General features: G+C 40.0%; 1 protein-coding gene and 1 pseudogene across 1 annotated transcript in view; one reads left to right on the top strand and one right to left on the bottom strand.

Moving 5' to 3' along the window:
- The window catches only part of VPS13B (vacuolar protein sorting 13 homolog B), a 785675-nt gene that overhangs the window by 465216 nt on the left and 298800 nt on the right, over positions 1-21659 (top strand). Inside the window, 1 exon segment of the mRNA XM_062188180.1 lies at positions 16617-16820. Within this exon segment, the coding sequence (XP_062044164.1) occupies positions 16617-16820 (204 nt within the window).
- LOC133758325 (ADP/ATP translocase 2-like) lies at positions 9907-10863 on the bottom strand (annotated as a pseudogene).

Here is a 21659-nt window from a genome sequence, read left to right as displayed (position 1 = left end):
TTAGGTCTTTGAACCCTATTTTATAATTTTGCATTTGTTGCTGTTACATTCCATCTTTTATTTGTTTTGATTAACTTATTCAAATATTTTGTAAGATAGAATGTGCATTCTTTCATTCACCATATTACCATACTTCCCAACTTAGTTATCTGAAAATGTAATTACTAGTGAATATGAATGCCTTCAAATTAATAATAAAAAAGCATCTAATTGTCCCAGATCCTCTGCATGTTACTAAAGACTTGACTTCGTATAGACATTGTTTGGATCTGGTATTAAATCAGCTCCAAGTTCATTTTGCCATATTTCCCCCAAGTTCACATTTCTCTTTTACTAATGAAAATACCTTAAAGAAGTTTTTTATACAACTTTATAACATCAAGCTTCATAATACTGATGCTGTTTTTCATTTCTTATCTTGATCATGAGATCAAGAAAACAAATGGGTCTGGTTTAACTTGATTTTTTCTTAATTAACTCATATAACTTTCTATTTTAAGTGCTCAAAAACCTTATTTCAAATGATCACTGTCATAATAATTAAATTTTTTTTACAAAATGAAAATGGCACTCCCATTTCTCTCTATTCTAGTGTCTCTCCTTGTAATCCTTTATAAGATTTATTTTATTTATTTGGAAGGCAACATTAACAGAGTCAAAGAGACAGTGAGAGAGAGATCTTCTCTCTGCTGGCTCACTCCCTGAATTGCCACAAGAGCCAGAGCTATGCCAGGCGGAAGTCAGGAGCATGGAACTCCATCCAGGTTTCCCATTTGCGTGGCAGGAAGCCAAGCTCTCAGGGCTGTCTTCCATTGCTTTCTCAGGCGTTAGCAGGAAGCTGGATTGGAAGAAAGCAGCCAGGACTCCAGCAGGCGCTCATCTGAGATGCTGGCATTGCAGGCGGTGGCTTAACCGGCTGCGCCAAACACCAGCCCCTCCTAGTAGTTTCTGAGATCATACATTGGCTCTTTGATCACATTAACATACTTTCTGTATAATACTTGATTAGTTAGTGTGTTCCTTTGGGACTTCTACTAAAGTGGAAGTTGTTGCTTCTTAAATCATGAGGCCAATAAAACCCATTGCTGACATTAGCAAACTAAAGAGGATTTATGAACTTTATGACTGTTAGCTAGAAGGCAAATAAATAAGCAAAAAATACATGAAACTTTTAAGCTCAAGTTTTTCTGAAGACAGTGAATATTTTTTTCTTAATTAGACTGAAAATCGTCAAGTTAAAGAGATGAATATTTATCTTCTGATAAAGTTGCCTATAATTTAGTTTTGTCAAAAAGGTTGATAATTTGTTATCATGTATTACTTATACTCATTTGTGTTTGTATGCATGTGTCATTTAATTTTTGTATAATTGAAAAAGTGTAGGTTTTATTGCCTTATCAGAAAACCATTTTTAATCCAAAAGTGCTGTTTCATTGAAAAGATTGTATCAATTAAAATTTAGTTTCTGCAAGATATGAAATAGAATTTAATAACTGGTATGCTGTTTTTGTTACTTTTTTCTTACATATTTCAAGAATGCTAAATGCAGTAGTAATGTTTTTGTGTTAACTTAGCACTTGAACTAGAGCTACAGAAAAATCATTTTCTTAAATAATGTTCTGTTTCAACTCAGATTTAAAAGGCTCTCATTTAAAGTGATTTGTGGTATACAGTAAGTGAGACAGTTACATATATGCCATCTCAAAGCATGTCAGTCAGCTTCTTTCTTATCTACCATAGCAGTAACAATTACTAGGTATAATTTATTAGATACTACAGATGCTATTTAAAGTCTCCACATTTAATCCCAAAATAATCTCATTCTAGGGGAAGCTGATATTCAGCTGACTTTCCCCGGGATACATAGCTTGTTAAGTAGTGGGAACAGAATTTGAATATAATTGTGAGTACTTTTGAAATCAGACCCTAATACAATATTAACTTGCAGCCTCCTTGACCATGGAACCCTAAAAGTCACCTTACATATGTGTGTCATTCATCATGAAATTTACTGGACCAGAATTATATACCTCTCTCCTAGTAAACCTGTCTCCTTCCTTGGAGTCACAATTGAAAAGTGCACATACCAGCATTTGTGAATCAGTTGTACTATAAATGGTTGCAGATAAAGTGTAAAATAAGAGCGAAGGTAGAGCTCTGGAAAACACCAGTGTTGAAGGGACAACCAGAAGAAAGGAATCTAGTCAAGGAAATGAAGGAGGCATAGTTGAGGGTTGTGACACAACAGAGTCTAAGTATTGTGTGTATAAGGGTGAGAAAAAAGGACATGGCCTAACCTTCCAGGATGGAATGAAAAAACAGAGACTTTAGTAGCCTTGAAAAAGAGAAGAAATGCTTCCCGTAAAAGGCTAGTGAAGGGGGAAGTTTGCTTTTCCTTTTCTTTGCCTTGATTCAGATAGCAGATATAATGCTCCGGTCACAGGGATGTGTTGCTCCAGTATCAGTGTCATTTTTGGAGCCAATAGAGGAGCTATTTCAGAAGAGAAAGAGCAGATGCACATGCAAACATCTTCTTCTGCCCTCATCCAGACCTGCTGAATCAGAATCTGTAGAAGTGGGAATTTAACGTTTTCAGCGAGCTCCCCAGGTGATTCTCCTGCACTCTGAAGATGAGAACCTCTGCCCTCAGTAACTGCTCACGAGTCTCAGCGTTCTCTCAGCCTGACAGTCGACCATTGCATCCCCTGCCCTTGTTACTCTCAAAATTACTGTTACTTATGGAGACTCGGCGATCAAAATGTAGACATTTAATTTAATCAAGACATAAACATTCTTATTCTTTTTACATTCCTATTTTCTGGCTTGTTTAACATTTTGTAGATCTCAATTGAGCTATAAGTGAACGAATTTTACTTCTTTACAGTGAATTCCCGAGATATGCCTATTCAGCAGTGAGCAGTAAATGGTTCAACATGAGCTGTTCCTTATGTAAACATACAAAAGGCCTGACCCAGACTAAATCAATTTAAAAAGGAAAACATTAAAGCTATGTTTCCTGTTATATACTTAAAGTCTTCTTTGGTTCCTTATGATTACATTATTGACCAACTATTGCAGACTTTAGTTTATCCTCCTACACCACCTGCTGAACGGTTCAAATGGTATGGGAGAAGAGTTTCGGAAGGGCAAAGCAATTACAATTATAACTCCTACATTTTAGCCAATAAAGCAGCTTTTTGTGTTAAGGGTAAGGAAGTTATGGGCATCTGAACTCACCCCCTTTCCTGATTTGAATTGCTAAAAGGTTTTAAAGGCTGCCATAAGGAGAGAGCAAAGTTCATAGTGCTTTTAGAAGTATGTGAATTTGAGACAAGAAAATTTGATTCCTATTTATGATAGCAAGCATTTCTAGGAAAAATTTAATTAGGAAATGAAACAATAATAGAAGGCTTTTTTATTGTAGCAGTTACATTGCATTTTTTTTTTTACGACAGACATTGTTAATATTAGGCATTCTGGTCTTGGCTGAGTTATAGTTCTTTTCTAATGATTAGTTCTTTAGTAAAGTTTCATTGTATTAAAATTCTTTGCTCTAGTGATTCTGCAAGTGTTTTAAGTGTTTTTTGTGCTGTGAGAACTTAGTGCACTAAGTTAATGCTCTGAATAAAATATACTTTGATTTTTGGCATGGTAATCAGATTGTTTCTCACTCCTAAAAATCTGTTTTTTATTTAAGTTCTTTGCTTAGGGAAAGTAATATTTTTAAGAAATTATCTATTTGCGAGGCAGAGAGTAGGTGAATGGTCCCAACCATTAGTTTATTCCCTCAAAGCTTGAAATGGATTTGGAAGGGGGACAAACTCTGGAACTCAGTCCAGTCCACATCTCCCACAAGTACGATAGAGACCCAGATACTTGAATCATCACCTGCTGCCTCCCATGGTCTGCATTAGCAAAGGCTGGTATCAGGAGCTGGAATGAGATCTAGAATCCAGGCACTCCCAATATGGGACTTGGGCATCCTAACCATTATTGGTAACCATTCAACCAAACCACTTGTCCTAAAAGTAGCATTTTAAAAGTTGTAAACTTATAAAATTATTTCTAATCTATCAAAAACCAAAAAGATTATTTTTTAATTCTTTGTATTCCATTTATTTATTGTTTTGCTTTAAAAACCTCAGGTGTGCCATAAGATGTGAAAAATACCTTTCAGAGGGCATCTTAGTCTAATAGTTCCTAACAAATGTTAATGTACAGTTCTTGAGAACATTTTGAATATTTTTTAACTTAAAATTAAGGTGCTTCACATAGTCTGTAGTATAACTGGGGTTGATATTTAAGATTGCTGGGACAGAATAGCAGCATATCTTACACTTTAAAGAATAAAGCTCAGGGGCCAGCACTGTGGCATAATAGGAGCTGGCATCCCATATGGGCGCCGGTTCATGTCCCAGCTGCTCCTTTTCTGATCCTGCTCTCTGCAATGGCCTGAGAAAACAGTGGAAGATGGCCCAAGTGTGTGGGCCTGTGCACCCGCATTGCAGACCCTGAAGAAGCTCCCGGCTCCTGGCTTCAGATGGGCTCAGCTGCAGCCATTGCAGCCATTTGAGGAGTGAACCAGTGGATGAAAACCTTTCTCTCCATCTCTCCCTCTCTCTGTCTGTAGCTCTACCTCTCAGATAAATAAATTAAATCTTAAAAAATAAAAAAGTATAAAGTTTAGTGAAAATTTCAAGTTAATTACAAAAGAATCCACAAATACTTTCACTGCACCACTAGTAAGTTTTCTCCTTAAAGAATTGAAAATAAGTCATTCCAGTCATGGAATAAGAAAGAAAATTTGGATTTTTAGTATACATATCATGAAAAACAATACTTACTTTTATCGGAGGAAAACCAAACCAAACTTGTAAAGTATATACTTAGTAGCTAATCTAATCTTTTCAAATGTAATCTTTATGTGAACTAAACCTACCCAACTCAAGTGGCCTACTTTTGTAACTTATAAAATTACATTTTATATTCGGTAAACCGCCTGCAAAGGAAATGCATTGAAGTTTCCTGGTTTTTATATCTCAGTAGGCTAAGCAATTGTTGAAGAAAAGTGTGTTTTATAAAGATACAAGTACATTTTCAGCTCACCTTTTTCTACAATCAACTTTTTTGTGGCTTAAAAAGTAAGGAGTTTATTGTATTACCATCATGCTATTAAAATACTTTTGGGCTGATGAAACAAATCAAATTAGAAATGTTGAGGAGAATTCATTGAGATAAGTTCTTGAAATTGAGGGTCACTGGCCGGCTCCGCTGCTCTCTTGGCTAATCCTCTGCCTGCAGCACCTGCACCCCGGGTTCTAGTCCCGATTGGGGCTCCAGATTCTGTCCCAGTTGCTCTTCTTCCAGTCCAGCTCTCTACTGTGGCCCAGGAGTGCAGTGGAGGATGGCCCAAGTGCCATCCACATGGGAGACCAGGAGGAAGCACCTGGCTCCTGGCTTCGGATTGGTGCAGCACGCCAGCTGTGTCGGCCATTTGGGAACGGAGGGAAGACCTTTCTCTCTGTCTCTCTCTCTCTCACTGTCTAACTCAACTTGTCAAAAAAAAAAAAAAAAAGGAAGTCAGGGGCCATACGGGGACCTCGTGTTCCTAGGTCAGAAGACCTAACATATAGTACCTAGTAAATATCTGCTGAACAAAGGAACGCAGGTGGACTCACTGGAGGAAAGTCTGTTCGGAGAGAGAGTTTTGACAGCCCTAACAGGAGAACTTGGTTGTTTTCTTCCACTTACTATATGTTGCCAGCCTTTTTATGCTAAAATGTATTTATTTATTTATTTGAAAGGCAGAATGATAGGGAGAGACAAAGAGAGACACATCAGTATCAAAGGGTTACTTCCCAAAATGCCCCCAACAGTCAGGGCTAGGCCATGCTCAAGTCAGGAACTAGGTACCCCATCCAAATCCTTTTCCTGTAGGCAAAGAACTACGCATGGAAAAGTAACATTGTATTTGGTAGAAGAAATGAGAATGCAAGCCTTGTCCCACTGTAAAAAGGTTAAGAAATATCTTCTGAGAATAGTATGACAACTAGGAAAGATTTTTTTTTTTCACACAAAGTTATAAAATATTTGTGTTTAAGCTGGTGCCGCGGCTCACTAGGCTAATCCTCTGCCTTGCGGCGCCGCCACACCGGGTTCTAGTCCCGGTCGGGGCACCGATCCTGTCCCGGTTGCCCCTCTTCCAGGCCAGCTCTCTGCTGTGGCCAGGGAGTGCAGTGGAGGATGGCCCAAGTGCTTGGGCCCTGCACCCCATGGGAGACCAGGATAAGTACCTGGCTCCTGCCATTGGAACAGCGCTGTGCGCTGGCTGCAGCGCGCCTACTGCGGCGGCCATTGGAGGGTGAACCAACGGCAAAAAGGAAGACCTTTCTCTCTGTCTCCCTCTACTGTCCACTCTGCCTGTCCAAAAAAAAAAAAATTGTGTTTAATAATCTTCCTATTATTCTCTTATTACCTACTTAGTCTCCCTAGCATTGTCATTGTATTTCCTTCTTTTATTGCGTTACAGTTTATATGACCTTCTACCTTTATCTCCCTTTTCCTTGGATCCTGGAAATTTGTCTGTTTCTAGCTTCACTGATCTCTCTTTTATTTCATCAATTTCTCTTATTTCTTTTTTTTTTAATGTATTCTGCCTTTGTTGTATTAAGACTTTCTTCTTTGCTATAACTTTTTAGACAATAAATTTCCCTTTACATGCCACTTTAACTGCATCCCATAACCTTTAATACATGATATTTGTTTTATTAATTTTTATTATTTCTGCTAACACAATGACTAATTTGGAAATGTGTTTTTCAGTTTCCAAATACGTCATTTTGTGAGTTCTTGGATCTAATAAAGTATCTAAGTTAGCTTCATTGTGCTCTAAGGATATGATGCTGACTCACTGAAATGGGTTGCAGGTGATGGTGAAGCCTAGCAAGGGGGGCCAGTATTTTGGTGCAGTGCCAGCATCCCTGTTCAGAGAGCCTGTTCAAGTCCTGGCTGCTCCAATTCTGATCCAGCTTCCTGCTAATGCACCTGTGTAAGATAGCCCATGGAAGGAGTTACTAGTACGATAGTAAGATTGACCAGGATGCAGTTTCTCTCTCCTAACTTCAGCCTGGCCCAGAGCTGGCTGTGAATGGCCATTTACAGAGTGAACAAGCAGATGATAAATCTGTCTATCTCTGGCTCTGTTGCTCTTCCTTTTAAGTAAATAATAGATCTTCAAGAAAAAAAAAAATCCAGCCAAGTGGTTAGGGTTTTTGTTATTTTTGTTTTCTGGCTTTTTTAAAAAAGATTATTTATTACCCTATATGAGATGTGAGATTACCTGATATGAGATTACCCAAAATCAGATTAACCTGCTGTGCCACAATGCAGCCACAAGTGGTCAGTTTTGATTAATGCACCAGTGTGCTTGAGTTGTTGAATTATGTGTCATGTGAAAGTTCACATCATCAAGTGTACTAATTGGGTTTTTCAAATTTTCTGTATTTTTTTTTAACTTGTCTTACCTATTTAGTCAATCCATTACTGAGAGGAAGGTTAAAATTTTCTACCACGTGGGGCTAGCATTATAGCTTAGCAGGTAATATTGCTTTTGGCAATGCTGGCATCCCATATGGGACCAGTACCTGTCCTGGGTGTTCCATTTCTGATCCAGATCCCTGCTAATGGCCGGGGAAAAGCAGTGGAAGATGGCCCAAGTATTTGGGCCCCTCTCTGCCACCCATGTGGAGAGACCCAAATGAAGCTTCTAGCTCCTAACTGTAGCTTGACCCAGTGCTGTTGCAGCCATTTGGGGAATGAACCAGTAGATGGAAGATCTTTCTGTGCCTGTGTGTGTGTCTCTCTCTCTCTCTCTCTCTGTAACTCTTTCAAAATAAATAAATCTTTAAAAAATATTTACCATGAATAATAAACTCAATTTCTCCTCAGAAAACTGTCAGTTTTCCTTGTATGTGTCTTGAGATGTTATTTTTACAAACAAATATGGGATTATTTAAATTCTAGATGCAATGAAACATCTATCTAGAGGTGTTGATGTTATTTTTTTTAATTTTTACTGATTCTAATTTTATTTGAAAGTCAATGAGACAGATCTCCAGTCTGTTTTTTCACTCTCCAAATGCTTGCAACAACTGGAGGTGAAGCCAGGAGTTTGCAACTCAATCTGGGTCTCCCATGGGTGGCAGGGACACAAGTTCCTGATGCTTTCTGTAATACCCATTAACAGGAAATTGGATTGGAGGCAGAGAAGCCAGGACTTGAACCAGGCATACCAGTGTGGGATATGGGCATCCCAAACAGTAACACCACCACTGTGCCAAATGCCTGCCTCAACTGTATTTTTAAATAGTTAAAAGTCCATGGTGGCTAATGTCAGTATAACTACTTCAGCTTTCTTTTGGCAGGTGTTTTTGTGATATTTATTTTTCCATTCGTTGACAATCTTCCTGTGGTCTCAAGGTTTTTATATGTCTCATAAAAAAGTAGTATATAATTGTGATTTATTAAATGTGGTCTGTAGCTTTAACTTTTTAACTGGAAAGTATAACTCATTTATACTTAACTGACTCTTTTTATATTTGGACTATTGGTGTCTTCCCGATAATATGCTTTCTCTTTGTCCAACATTGATTTTTTTTCCTTCTAATTTTTACTTTCCTTACTCACAAATTCCGTTTCCCATGTCTGTTATCTTAAAAGATCATCTAACTCTTTTGACATGTCTACATGTGTCCAGAGCTAATCAATAGCTTTTCCTTCCTCCTCAAAAGTATGCAGAACTTTTCAATATTTTGGTTCAAATTACTTGGTCCCCTAATTCATATTCTATTATTGTCTAGTATCTTATTTTGAGCCTGTTTTCTTCTTACAGTTTATAGATCATTTTTACTACTGATTTGAAGATAATATTTGTTTAGGATTTCCAGTTCCTTCCTTGCCATTACTTCTTTATGGAATTTTTGGGGTGCCTGGATCTGAGGGTTGAACTCTTCAACAGTTGTTGACTAACTCTCAGATATTCTCTTCACGTAGTGCCTCCTCCACATTCTCTGTGTTATCTGTCTCAAACACCAGTCAGGTGGTTTCTATAATTTCTCTTTCTGCCGGCGCTGTGGCTCAACAGGCTAATCCTCTGCCTAGTGGCGCCGGCACACCGGGTTCTTGTCCTGGTTGGGGTGCTGGATTCTGTCCCGATTGCCCCTCTTCCAGGCCAGCTCTCTGCTGTGGCCCAGGAGTACAGTCAAGGATGGCCCAAGGGCTTGGGCCTTGCACCCCATGGGAGACCATGATAAGCACCTGGCTCCTGCCTTTGGATCAGCGCTGTGCGCCGGCCACAGCGCGCCAGCAGCGGCCATTGGGGGGTGAACCAACGGCAAAAGAAGACCTGTCTCTCTCTCTCACTGTCCACTCTGCCTGTCAAAAATAAAAAAAAATAAAAAATAAAAAAAATTTAAAAAATAAAAATATAATTTCTCTTTCTTTTCTCCATGTATCTTTTTTTTATTTTTTTTTATTTTTTTTACACAAGATATAGACTTTATTTCCATGTATTTCTTCAATCAGATGCTTTTTTTTAAAAAAATCTCCAATTTAGTCAGATTTACTACTCTTATATGTACTATTATATCAATAAGCAAATTCACATGATGATTATTCTTTTTTTATTGTGTATATTTTTATTTCTTCAAATTATTTATCAGGAGTGACTGAAATAAAAAAATGTAATTGAGTCTCATCATCATCATGATCATCATGGAAATGGCTTTTAGAGAAAACTGGTCAGAAGAGTATTATTGCTTCCCATTTTCAACCAGCATATAGTTGCTTTTGATAAGACAGACAAGAGCCTGTCAAGAATGCTCAAGATTATAATACAACATGCTTGTCTACAGGGGAACAAACCTAGGGAATAACTTATGTGAACTTCTTGATTTCATCATACAAGACAAGCACAAAAGCACCACCCATGCCTCTGAGGACGTTGGACCATGCACCCTTGAAAAACGCTTTGCCTCCTTCATCACCAGCAATCTTCCTCCAGCAGTCAAGTGTGCCTGTGTACATGATATCAGTTCCTTTACGCCCCGACTGCATCATCATGTGCCGACGAACAGTGTCAAATGGATAGGAAGTCAACCCAGCAACAGCAGTGACAGACTGCGCCATTATCCAGCTGATGAAGATGTGCGTGTTCTTGTTCTTGGGATCTGGAAGCATTCCTTTTGCGGTGTCATAGATCCCGAAGTAGGCAGCTCGGTAGATGATAATGCCCTGTACAGACACATTAAAGCCTTGGTACAGGCCCCTAATCCCATCAGATTTGTAGATCTTAACCAGGCAGTCACCTAGGCCTCTGAATTCCCTTTCAGCTCCAGCTTTGCCCACATCAGCTGCTAGACGGGTACGGGCAAAATCAAAGGGTACACGAAACACAAGGATGTGGCTCCAGCAGCACCACCTGATGCCAGATTTCCTGCAAAGTAGCGCCAAAACTGGGTCCTCCTGTCCATGCCACCCAGAAAGATCTGCTTGTATTTATCTTTGAAGGCAAAGTTGAGAGCCTGGGTGGGGAAGTATCTGATGACGTTGGCCAGGTTACCGCGCCAGAAGGACAGGACTCCCTGCTCCTTGGGGATATGAACCGCGCAGTCTATTTGTATTGCTTATCGGCAGTGATTTGCTTGCTGGCATGCTGCACCTGCAGCAGCAGCTTGACCCTCTCGATGGGCGCTACGCGGTCTTGGAGATGGCCACAGCCACTCCACCTGCCAGGAAGTCCTTGGCGAAGGACACAGTGGCATCTGTCATGTTGGAAGGAAAGAGGAGCCAGGCGACTGCGGGACAGGACTGGGCTGAGAACCGGCTTTGAATCCGGGACTCTGGGTTCTCCATGTATCTTGATACTCTTTTGTCTACAAGATTTATATGTCTTTTTGGATTACATTATGTATTTCTTTGCATCTTCTTTCAATTCACTATCACTCCATTTGGATTTAATCTGCTTGAGTTTTTTGTTTTTCTTTTAAAGATTTATCTATTTTATTTGAAAGGCAGAGTTACAGAGAGGCTGAGACAGAGAGAGAGAGGGGTCTTCCATGCTCCAGTTCACTCCCCAGATGGCCACAACGGCTGGTGCTGAACCGATCCGAAGTCAGGAGCTTCCTCCAGGTCTCCCACAAGGATGCAGGGACCCAAGGACTTAGGACATCTTCCACTGTTTTCCCAGGCCATAGCAGAGAGCTGGATTGTAAGTGGAGCAGCCGGAACTTGAACCAGCGCACATATGGGATGCCAGCTCTGCAGGCGGGGGCTTTACCCACTACGCCACAGCACCAGTCCCTTGAATTTTAAATTTAAGTAATTCCCTTTTAATTTGTAGTTCTACATGGTTCCAATTAAAATCTTAATCCCTGCTAATATTTTGAAGACTTTTTTGCTTTTTAAACTTTGTTTCATGTCTACTAATCCCCTTTTTAAAAGTCTTTGGGGGCTGTTTCTTCTGAATGTTGTTTCTGCTAGTCTCACTCAAGGTACCTCATTACCGTGTGTGATTTTTTTTTTCTTTTTTCTTTTTTTTTGACAGGCAGAGTGGACAGTGAGAGAGAGAGAGACAGAGAGAAAGGTCTTCCTTTGCCGTTGGTTCACCCTCCAATGGCCGCCATGGCCGGCGCGCTGCGGCCGGCGCACCAAGCTGATCCAAAGCCAGGAGCCAGGTGCTTCTCCTGGTCTCCCATGGGGTGCAGGGCTCAAGCACTTGGGCCATCCTCCACTGCACTCCCGGGCCATAGCAGAGAGCTGGCCTGGAAGAGGGGCAACCGGGACAGAATCCGGCACCCCGACCAGGACTAGAACCCAGTGTGCCGGTGCCGCAGGTGGAGGATGAGCCTATTGAGCTGCGGTGCCAGCCATGTGTGAATTTTAAATTTTGTATGTGATGTTTCAGTTCAATTGGAATCTGATCTGTGGAAATTCTTTGAATTGAAATTGAGCTCATAGCAAGAGACTTTTCATTCTCTTTTGTCTTTGTGTGCCATCTGGCAGCACAATTTACCTGGAGCTAGCCTTCCCAGATTGAAATTGTTTTCATACCACACTTTGAGATTCACATGCCCAAGTGCTAGCTTGACATTGCAGAATCTTGGAGGGTTGTTTTTGGTTTTTGGTTTTTGCATCTTGACCCGCAGCTGATGTTAAGATGGTTAGTTATTAAGTTTAACAAAATACTTAACAGATTCGCAACAACATTATCTGTACATATATGTAAGTTCTTTGGGTCTTTTACCCAATTTTCTTCAATGATGACTTTTTGTATAACATTAGTACAAAATCAACAACAGAAGATTTACATCAATACAGTATACAACTGTATTCTGATTTCACCACTTTTAATGTACCTATTCATGTTTAGGTATGTATTACTATATACAGTTTTGTTGCATGTGTAGATTTATGCAACCACCATCTCAGTCAAGATACAGAGCTATTTCATCACTACAAGACTCCCTAGAAGAGCTGTTTGTAAATCACTCACTCATTCCTGGTGACCCAAGTTTATGTGCAGGAGCTCCTAGTAAGTAGATTCATCACTTGCACGAGCCCCAAGTTTCATCTCTTGTGCAGTTACCGGACCAGAAAATCAGTGTATGTATGCAGAAACCCTGTGGGTGAAAGCTGATTTTGGCAAGTGTTTATTTATCCAGGTTCCTGGTCCTACTTTGGGGGTCTTTGCAGGTTCTGTTGCTTGGTGTCATCCCTAAAATTGTTTAAAAATAATGCCTACCGCGGCAGCCATTGGAGGGTGAACCAACGGCAAAGGAAGACCTTTCTCTCTGTCTCTCTCTCACTGTCCACTCTTCCTGTCAAAAAAAAAAAATAATAATAATAATGCTTAAGTTGTTTTTCAAGAATTACAGTAGTCTCAGGAAGCTCATTCAGAGTTTTTAATCTGCCGTATTTAGAAGCAGGAGACACTGGAAATGTTAAAGAATATGCACTCCTGTGTTTATAGTTGTCATTGTAAATTCCTTGGTAATTGCAGAAGTGGACTTCTTTTATCTTGGTGCCTGTGTATCTCCTCTAATTATTTAGTGATTTACTACTCACTCAAAATAATGTAATATATTTCAAGAGTGGTCATAAAACTTATAATTTACCTCTTTAAATATTTCAATTTTTAATCACATATTTTGCTTCTCTCCATAATAGTCCAGTTAATGTTAAAATAACTAGTGCGTGCAGAGGTTAAATAGTTTCTCCACATTCATGATCGTTGGGAAAGTGGGAGATCAAAGCTCACATGAATTGAGTACTTGTCCTGTACTCTACAACTCAGATTTGGTTGGTTTTGTAACTATTAAGTTGAATGTATAAACTCAAATATTATTGATTGCTTTGAATTCTCAAATCAGGTGAAATATCAAATATATGATTTAATTTTAAAAGCAAACAGAAAATGCAAAATCCCCAAACTGGATCCATAGGGAATTTGAAAATTAGCATGTTTAGAGAAAATTAGCATGTTTAGAAGTATCTGGCTATCTTAGTATGCATAGGGAAGAAGAACCTGTTGGGAATCAAGTCTTCAACAGATGGGTGATTGGAAGAATATAGTTTAAATTAAGCCAAGACAAAATACAAGGAATTTTAAGCCTAAGTGAAGTGGAAAAACGCTGATGAAATTCAATGTTTTGTGCTTATAATCTTGTGATTGTACAGTTTCTCTATGTGCCAAGGGAAATAGAAACACTAATGTTAGTGCTGGGCTGATTTGGTTTGTCTTTCCGAACATTCTAGATTTCTCTGGTTTGCATTGCCAAACTTCTTTTTCCTTCCTTCAAAGGGATTCTTGAAATACTTTAGTTCACTTTAAAAATATGTTTAGGAAGTGTATTTAAAATGTAAAGAGCTCTGGCTGTTTTAAAATAAGTAAATATAACTTTTATATAGGGAGTAATAGTCTCGGGAAATAAGCTAAGCTGTCAGCCAGCCATGATATTTGCCGAATGTCACAGTTTTATAATGGACCGGAAGCAAAATTTTACTGTTTGAAGACTGTGCTGTGCACAGATATGCTAACCACTTAAGACATGGAAAGATTTGTGTCAGGTTTTATCATTGAATTCAACAGCGCTTACTGATTGCTAGATAAAATAGGTAGTTCCTGACTTCAAGAAATTTATGGTATATTGGGGAAGGTTGACAAATTGTTGTACTACTGTTGTGCTTATCAGTATAGAGAGACCCTAAGAACACATGTTTGGGAGGGAGAGAGTTAAGAGAAGGGTTCATCAGGAAAGGCTTCATTGAAGAAGCTGTACCTGAGCTGGGCCTTTGATGGTTTAGCAGAATTCCTCCAATATTCAAATGAAACTAGAACATTCTACCACAGAGAAACTCTCAAAATGCCACTTCTTCCTACCCTCAGCCTCATTCATCCCTTTTCTCTTTACTGTTATTGGAACAAATTAAGAAAGGGCTCAGGGCTCAATATGAGCCCTATTTCTAATGTGTTTCTTGGATTTATGTAAAATTTGAGGTCAGCTTTTATTCGTGTCCATTTCTAAACTGCATTTTCTCCTAAAGTAGAAAGGGAAAAAGAAAACCATGTTTCGCATTTACCTTAGGAATCATAGCATTCATCCTTCTCAGTTTCTCGGGCTCCTGCCATGTCTTATTGACCCATGCCTGTTTGTTTTCCTGTGTCCTGTTGGCCACTCCCTCTGGCATCTTGCTGCCTGAGATGCCTGTTCGTTGAATTCCAGTTCCTTTCTGCTCCTTTTTTCACTTGAATTCATTAACGTCAGGACTTCTCCATTCATATATTTATCACTTTGAGCCTGAGTAGTCATTCACTGTCAATCATCATTTACTTAGTTCCTAGATGTATTAAGTACTGCTTAAGTAAGTACTCTTTACTTAGCCATTGAGGCATTGACTTAATAAGATTCTTTTTTTGTACTGTTCACACTAACACCTAATACCCCTACCACCACCACTGCACAATTAGTTGGATTAGTGGTCAATTGATGCACTAAATGTTTTTCGTAAAGATTTATTTATTGGGGCCAGTGCTGTGGCATAGCAGGTAAGACCACCGCCTGCAGTGCTAGCATCCCACATGGGCACCAGTTCCAGTCCCGGTTGCTCCACTTCCAAACCAGTTCTCTGCTATGGCCTGGGAAAGCAGTAGAAGATGGCCAAAGTCCTTAGGCCCCTGCACCTGCCTGGGAGTCCCAGAGGAGCCTCCTGCCTCCTGACTTCGGATCGGCACAGCTCTGGCCGTTGCAGCCAGTTGGGGAGTCAACCAGCGGGTGGAAGACCTCTCTCTCTCCTTCTCTCTCTGTATAGCTCTTTCAAATAAACAGATAAATATTAAAAAAAAAAAAAGATTTATTTGAAACGCAAAATTACAGAGAGAGAATCTTCCATCCCCTGGTTTAAGGCTGGGCAAGGCCAAAGCCAGGAACCTGGAACTCCATTCGAGTCTCCCATATCAGTGGTAGGGGCCCAACTGCATTGGAACCAGCAGCCATATGGAATGCTAGCATCACAGGTGGCAGCCTAACCCATTGCACCACAATATTGGCCCCTAAAATATTGGATTTAATTGTGTTTTTGGTAATGTCTACAACTGAAGCTTTTTTCATGATCTCTAAAGTAAAACTATTTTTATCCACTGTGTTAAATGTCAACTTTTCAGCTAATGAAAGCTTTCTTAAGAGCTAAATATTATTTCATTTTGCTCATTCATTTTAAAGTTTTTCTAAATTAGCAAAATTTAATGTAAGAAAAAATCCCAAACTCAGACAAAGCTAAAGCTTGTCTGGCTCCTGAACATTATTTTTCCTACCTGTACCATATGCCTTACTATTTCACTCTAAAACCTTCATGAAAAATTTTAAACACTTACTTCTTTTAATTTAGCTTTATGCTGCAGATAATTTATTCATTTGCTGAGTGTAGGGCTCAATAAGATCAAAGTCAAATATGCCAACTCTGTATGGGCAGTAAACCTCCTGGGATTCTGTAGCAGTGATTCTCACAGCTTCTCAACAATTCAGTCTAAGTGACAGGTGTTATATAAAGACCCAAAGAAGGGAGAGGGGCAGTGAGACAGATATAAAAAGCTCCATCACCTTTCCCAGCAGAAGGTGGATGATTACCATTGGGAAAGGTTTTGAGGAAAACAAACTAACAAAAAATGCGAGAAATTCTAAATTTTAATACTAGTTTTATCATATATTAGCTTTGTAACTTTGGCTGTTTAAAAACTTCTCTGAATTGTTTTGTCTTTGGTAAAAATGGAGATAATAGAATATTAAAATACACCAAGAACTGAACTGGACGCTTAGAGAAAGAGGAATAATGCAATAAATCATGATGAAGTAGATTATTGTTAAGTGGTAAGTTTAAGATACATTTTCAACTCCTAATTTGTGTTGACAGTCTAATATTAGTCTCGGAGACGTGATTAACCCAGTGTACTCACCAGTTTCACCTGTAATCCAAAGAATTAGCAATGATACTACATAAGTGAACACAATAAAATACTGAGTTCATCTATTTAATCTTCTTATTTTTATTCACTGCCTTTACAGAAGAGCCTTGAATTTAGGAATTCTTCGAGATCCTGGGTCAGAAATTGAAGACAGACAGTATCAAATAGATCTGCAATCCATCAACATTGGTACTGCACAGTGGGATCAACTGAAACCAGAGAAGGAAAGTGGCACAGGAGGGGCACTACCAGAGAGTGAAAGGAACTCCCAAAATCCAGCCCTCGAGTGGAATATGGCCAGCAGGTAGGGAATAACTGAGAAACTTTCTTCTAATATTTCAGTGCCATAAGAACAGGTGGTGATATTATCTTTACCATGTCTGACTTAAGTGTCTTGATATTGTGTCTGCTTTTCATTACAAACATAAAATATATTTTATAATTGTAGCTGATGATTTTGCTTGGAATCCTTGTAGACCTACCACTGTTACACTATAATTATTAAAAATTTAGGACAATCTCAGTATTTAATTTTTTTAAAGCTTGCTATTTGATGAAAAGATCCACTTCAGGCTAAAGGTTACATTCATATTTTCTCTAGAAACCCATTGTGTTCAGGGTTATCTATTTATTTATTTTTAATATTTATTTATTTGAAAGTCAGAGTTACACAGAGAGAGGAGAGCCAGAGAGAGAGAGAGAGAGAGAGGGGTCGGTCTTCTATCTGCTGGTTCACTCCCGAAATGGCCGCAACAGCCGGAGCTGCGCCGATCCGAAGCCAGGAGCTAGGAGCTTACTCTGGATCTCTAACGCGGATGCAGGGGCCCAAGGACTTGGGCCATCTTCTGCTGCTTTCCCAGGCCATAGCAGAGAGCTGGATCAGAAGTGGAGCAGCCGGGTCTTGAACCGGCACCCAGATGGGATGCCAGCGCTTCAGGCCAGGGTGTTAACCTGCTGTGCCACAGTGCCGGCCCCAGCTATTTATTTTTTAGCCTGTTTTCTGCTTCTGATTATAAAAGGAAAAAAGTAACAATTACAATGTGAATGTATGTGTTAGAGTAGGGGGGCAAACAAGATTATCTGGCTTTGGGTTTTTGCCTTCCACTTTAACTGAAACTAGCTATGTTCATAGAGAACATTTTTTTGTCTTTAAAGCTTTATTTATTTGAAAGGCAGAGTGATAAAAAGACAGAGATGTTTTCCAAACACTAGTTCACTCCCCAGATGCCCTGCAATAGCCAAGGCTGAAAAAGGCTGAAGCCAGTAGTCAGGAACTTCATTCAGGTCTCCCACATGGGTGGCAGGGGCCCAGTGACCTCGGCCTCCCGGGCACACTAGCAGGAGGCTGGATCTGAAGCATAAGAATAGCCAGATTTGAATCAGGCACTCCCACGTGGGATGTTGGTTTAACCTGCTATGCTATAACACCTACCCCCATGGAGAACATTTTTACAGGAACTAGTTCTGAATGTGAACTGCTAAGATTTGTAGAGGGACAGTTGTTTGGCACAGTGGTTAAGATGCTGCCGGCATCCTGGTATAGGAGTGTCTGAGTTTGGGTACTGGCTGTGCTTCCCATTCCAACTTCTGCTGATGCATACCCTGGGGGACAGCAGAGAGTGATTCCAGTACCTGGGTCCCTACCAACCATGTGGGAAGCCTAGATTGAGTTCCTAGCTCTTGAGTCAGCCTGGCCAAACTCCAGCTGTCATGAGTATTTGGGGAGTGAACCAGTGAATGAAAGGTCTGTCTGTCTGTCTGTCTTTACCTTTCAAATAAATAAAAATATTTTTTAAAATTTTATTTAAGGTATACAGATTTCATGTATTTAAATAAAAGGCTTATAGAGAGCCACTGCTATCTTGCCTAGGCTGTTACTAGTTCTTATCAGACTGACAGGTGGATTGTTTGCTACAAAGGCAGTACTAGGAAACCAGCGTTGCAGGACAGCAGGTTGAGCTGCTGCTTGCAATGTTGGCATCCATATTGGAGTGCCAATTTGAGGCTTGGCTACTTCACTTCTGATACAGCTGCCTGCTAATGCACTTAGGAAAGCAACAGAAGCTACCCCAAGTACATGGGCCTCTGCCACCCATGTGCGAGACTAAGATGGAGTTCCTGGCTCCTGGCTTCAGCCTGGTACAGTCTTGGCTTTTGAGGCCATTTGGAAAGTGAGGCAAACAGAAAGATCTTTTTCTCTCTCTGCCTCTTGCTCTCTGTTGCTCTACCGTTTAAATAAATGTCTTTAAAAAAAGAAAATAGTAGGCATTAAAGCTGCTTTATACTATAAAAAATGATTTTAAGAAGGTGTTTGTTATTTTTCATCTGTTTTTCTACTTATAAGAAGGAATCAGTATCATCTGTTGCTTTGCGATTGAATTTCTTTACAGCACTTTGTGCAGACTTTGTTGTATGGCTTTTTAAAAATACTTTGAGGCCGGTGCCGTGGCTTAACAGGCTAATCCTCCGCCTTGCGGCACCAGCACACCGGGTTCTAGTCCCAGTTGGGGCGCCAGATTCTATCCCGGTTGCCCCTCTTCCAGACCAGCTCTCTGCTATGGCCCGGGAAGGCAGTGGAGGATGGCCCAAGTCCTGGGGCCCTGCACCCGCATGGGAGACCAGGAGAAGCACCTGGCTCCTGGCTTCGGATCAGCGAGATGCGCCTGCCGCAGCGGCCATTGGAGAGTGAACCAATGGCAAAAAGGAAGACCTTTTTCTCTCTCTTTCTCACTATCCACTCTGCCTGTCAAAAAAAAAAAAAAAAACCTTTGATTGCTCTGATACTGTTTCTTCAGCACCGAGCTATATTTGTTCATGTTATGGCAATAATAATAACCACAACATTAATAATGGATTATAAAGTGTTTTTTACTCTATTTAACCTATCTAAATTTTCACAATGCTATGAGTTAAGAACTACTGTTTTCCCTGATTATAGATGAAGAAATAGAGGCCTAATCACATAAACAATTTGCCTAAAACCAAATAGTGAGATGGAGTTGTTCTCCTGTGCATGGTTTGCAAAGTTATTCCTCATAGATTTTTGTGATGATTTTGCCTGGAACTCTCATAAGTCACCCTTTTCAATTGCCTACCATTCATCTCATCTCTGATTAGATAAGATGTTGTCTAAGAGGTTTTCTCTGAGCCCAACACAAAACATAGCTATGTACCCATTGTTTTTGTTCCTGTCATGTATGTGTATGTATTACTTATACATATAATACTTATATGTATTTTTGTGTAATTATATTTTCTGGATCCTGAGGACAAAGATCATCACCTCCTGTTAATTTTGTCTGTAGAACATAGCACTGCCACAACATAAAATGTATTACTGGCCGGCGCCGTGGCTCAACAGGCTAATCCTCCGCCTTGCGGCGCCGGCACACCGGGTTCTAGTCCCGGTCGGGGCACCGATCCTGTCCCGGTTGCCCCTCTTCCAGGCCAGCTCTCTGCTGTGGCCAGGGAGTGCAGTGGAGGATAGCCCAAGTGTTTGGGCTCTGCACCCCATGGGAGACCAGGATAAGCCCCTGGCTCCTGCCATCGGAACAGCGCGGTGCGCCGGCCGCAGCGCGCTACCGCAGCGGCCATTGGAGGGTGAACCAACGGCAAAAGGAAGACCTTTCTCTCTGTCTCTCTCTCTCACTGTCCACTCTGCCTGTCAAAAAAAAAAAAAAGTATTACTGAAAGGGTTAATAACCAGAATATATGAGGGACTCGAGCCAATATTAAAAAAACACGCAAATAATCCAATTAAAAGTGGGCAATAGAAGTAAACGGACATTTTTTCAAAGGAAGACATATAAATGGCCAAAGATTCATGAAAAAAAATGTTTAAAATCACTAATCACCAGGGCAATGCAAATCAAAACCACCGTAAGGTACTACCTCACTCTAGTTATTTGGTCTGTTATGAATGAAAACCAAAAAATAACAGGGACTGATGAGGATGTGCAGGAAATTAGATCTTTGCACACTGATGGGAATTTAAATTAGTAGAGCCATTGTGGAAAACACTATGATGCTTCCTTAGAAAAACAAAATATAGCTACTGTATGATCCATCAGTCCCACTACTGAGTATAACATTATACTTCCAACAGTTCAGGAAAAAATAGAGTTAGGTGGCAGATATTTGGCACAGCAGTTATGTCACCACTTGGATGCCCACATCCTTTGTGGAAGTGCCTGTTTAAAGTCCCAACTCTGCTTCTGATCCAGCCTTCCAGAAGGTAACAGGTGACAACTCAAGTGCATGAGTCCATGCCACCCACATGGGAGACCCAGATTTAGTTCAAAGCTTCTGGCTTTGCCTTGGCCCAGCCCTGACTGTTGCAGGCACTTGGGGAGTAAACCAGCTCATGGAGGATCAGTCACTTTCTTTCTCTCTCTCTCTGTCTGTCTGTCTGTCTCTCTCTCTCTCTCTCTCTCTCTCTCTCCTCCCCTGCCCCCACCACTACTCCTTTCTCTCTTTTCTCCATCTCACCCTATCTCCCTACCCTTCCTCTCTCCCTGCCCTCCATCTCCTTCCCTCTCGCTCTTTTTTTGCCTTTAAAATAAATAAAATAAATTTTAGAAAGGAAAATTGAAACTGGAAGAAAAGTTTATTATGGTACAAAATTTTAAAACCCATTCATAGTTTTTTCATAATACCATCTTTAATGAACACTCTGAAAATCCCTCATATGCATGGATTTCAAATTGTTGTACCAAAATAAACACACTTTAAATTTAATTTTCCATGAATTTTCTGTAGTACTCTCATATGTCCAAAAGGAGTTAAAGAATTCTGTCAGAGACATCTGCATTTCTGGGTTCATTGTAGCACTCTTCACAATAGCCAGGAAATGGAAATAACCTAAGTGTATGTGGTGCATTATATGCAAGTGAATGCTACTTAGCCATTTGGACTTCTTGTCATTTGTAACAGTGTGGTTAGAACACGTGCTGTATGATTATATTTATATGTGGGATCTGAAAACATTGATCTCACTGAAATTGAGATTGGAATGGTGATTTCCAGAGGCTGGCAGAATAGGGAAAATAGGGAAGAGGAATGAATGGAGAAAGGTTTACTAATGGATACTAAATTATAGTTAGATAGTAATATGTGGTACTGATTGGTATTATAGCACACAATA

Source organism: Lepus europaeus, chromosome 4 (assembly GCF_033115175.1).
Source record: "Lepus europaeus isolate LE1 chromosome 4, mLepTim1.pri, whole genome shotgun sequence".
Taxonomy (NCBI): domain Eukaryota; kingdom Metazoa; phylum Chordata; class Mammalia; order Lagomorpha; family Leporidae; genus Lepus; species Lepus europaeus.
The sequence above is the reverse complement of the archived record's forward strand: the minus strand, read 5'-3'. Positions and strand labels throughout refer to the sequence as shown.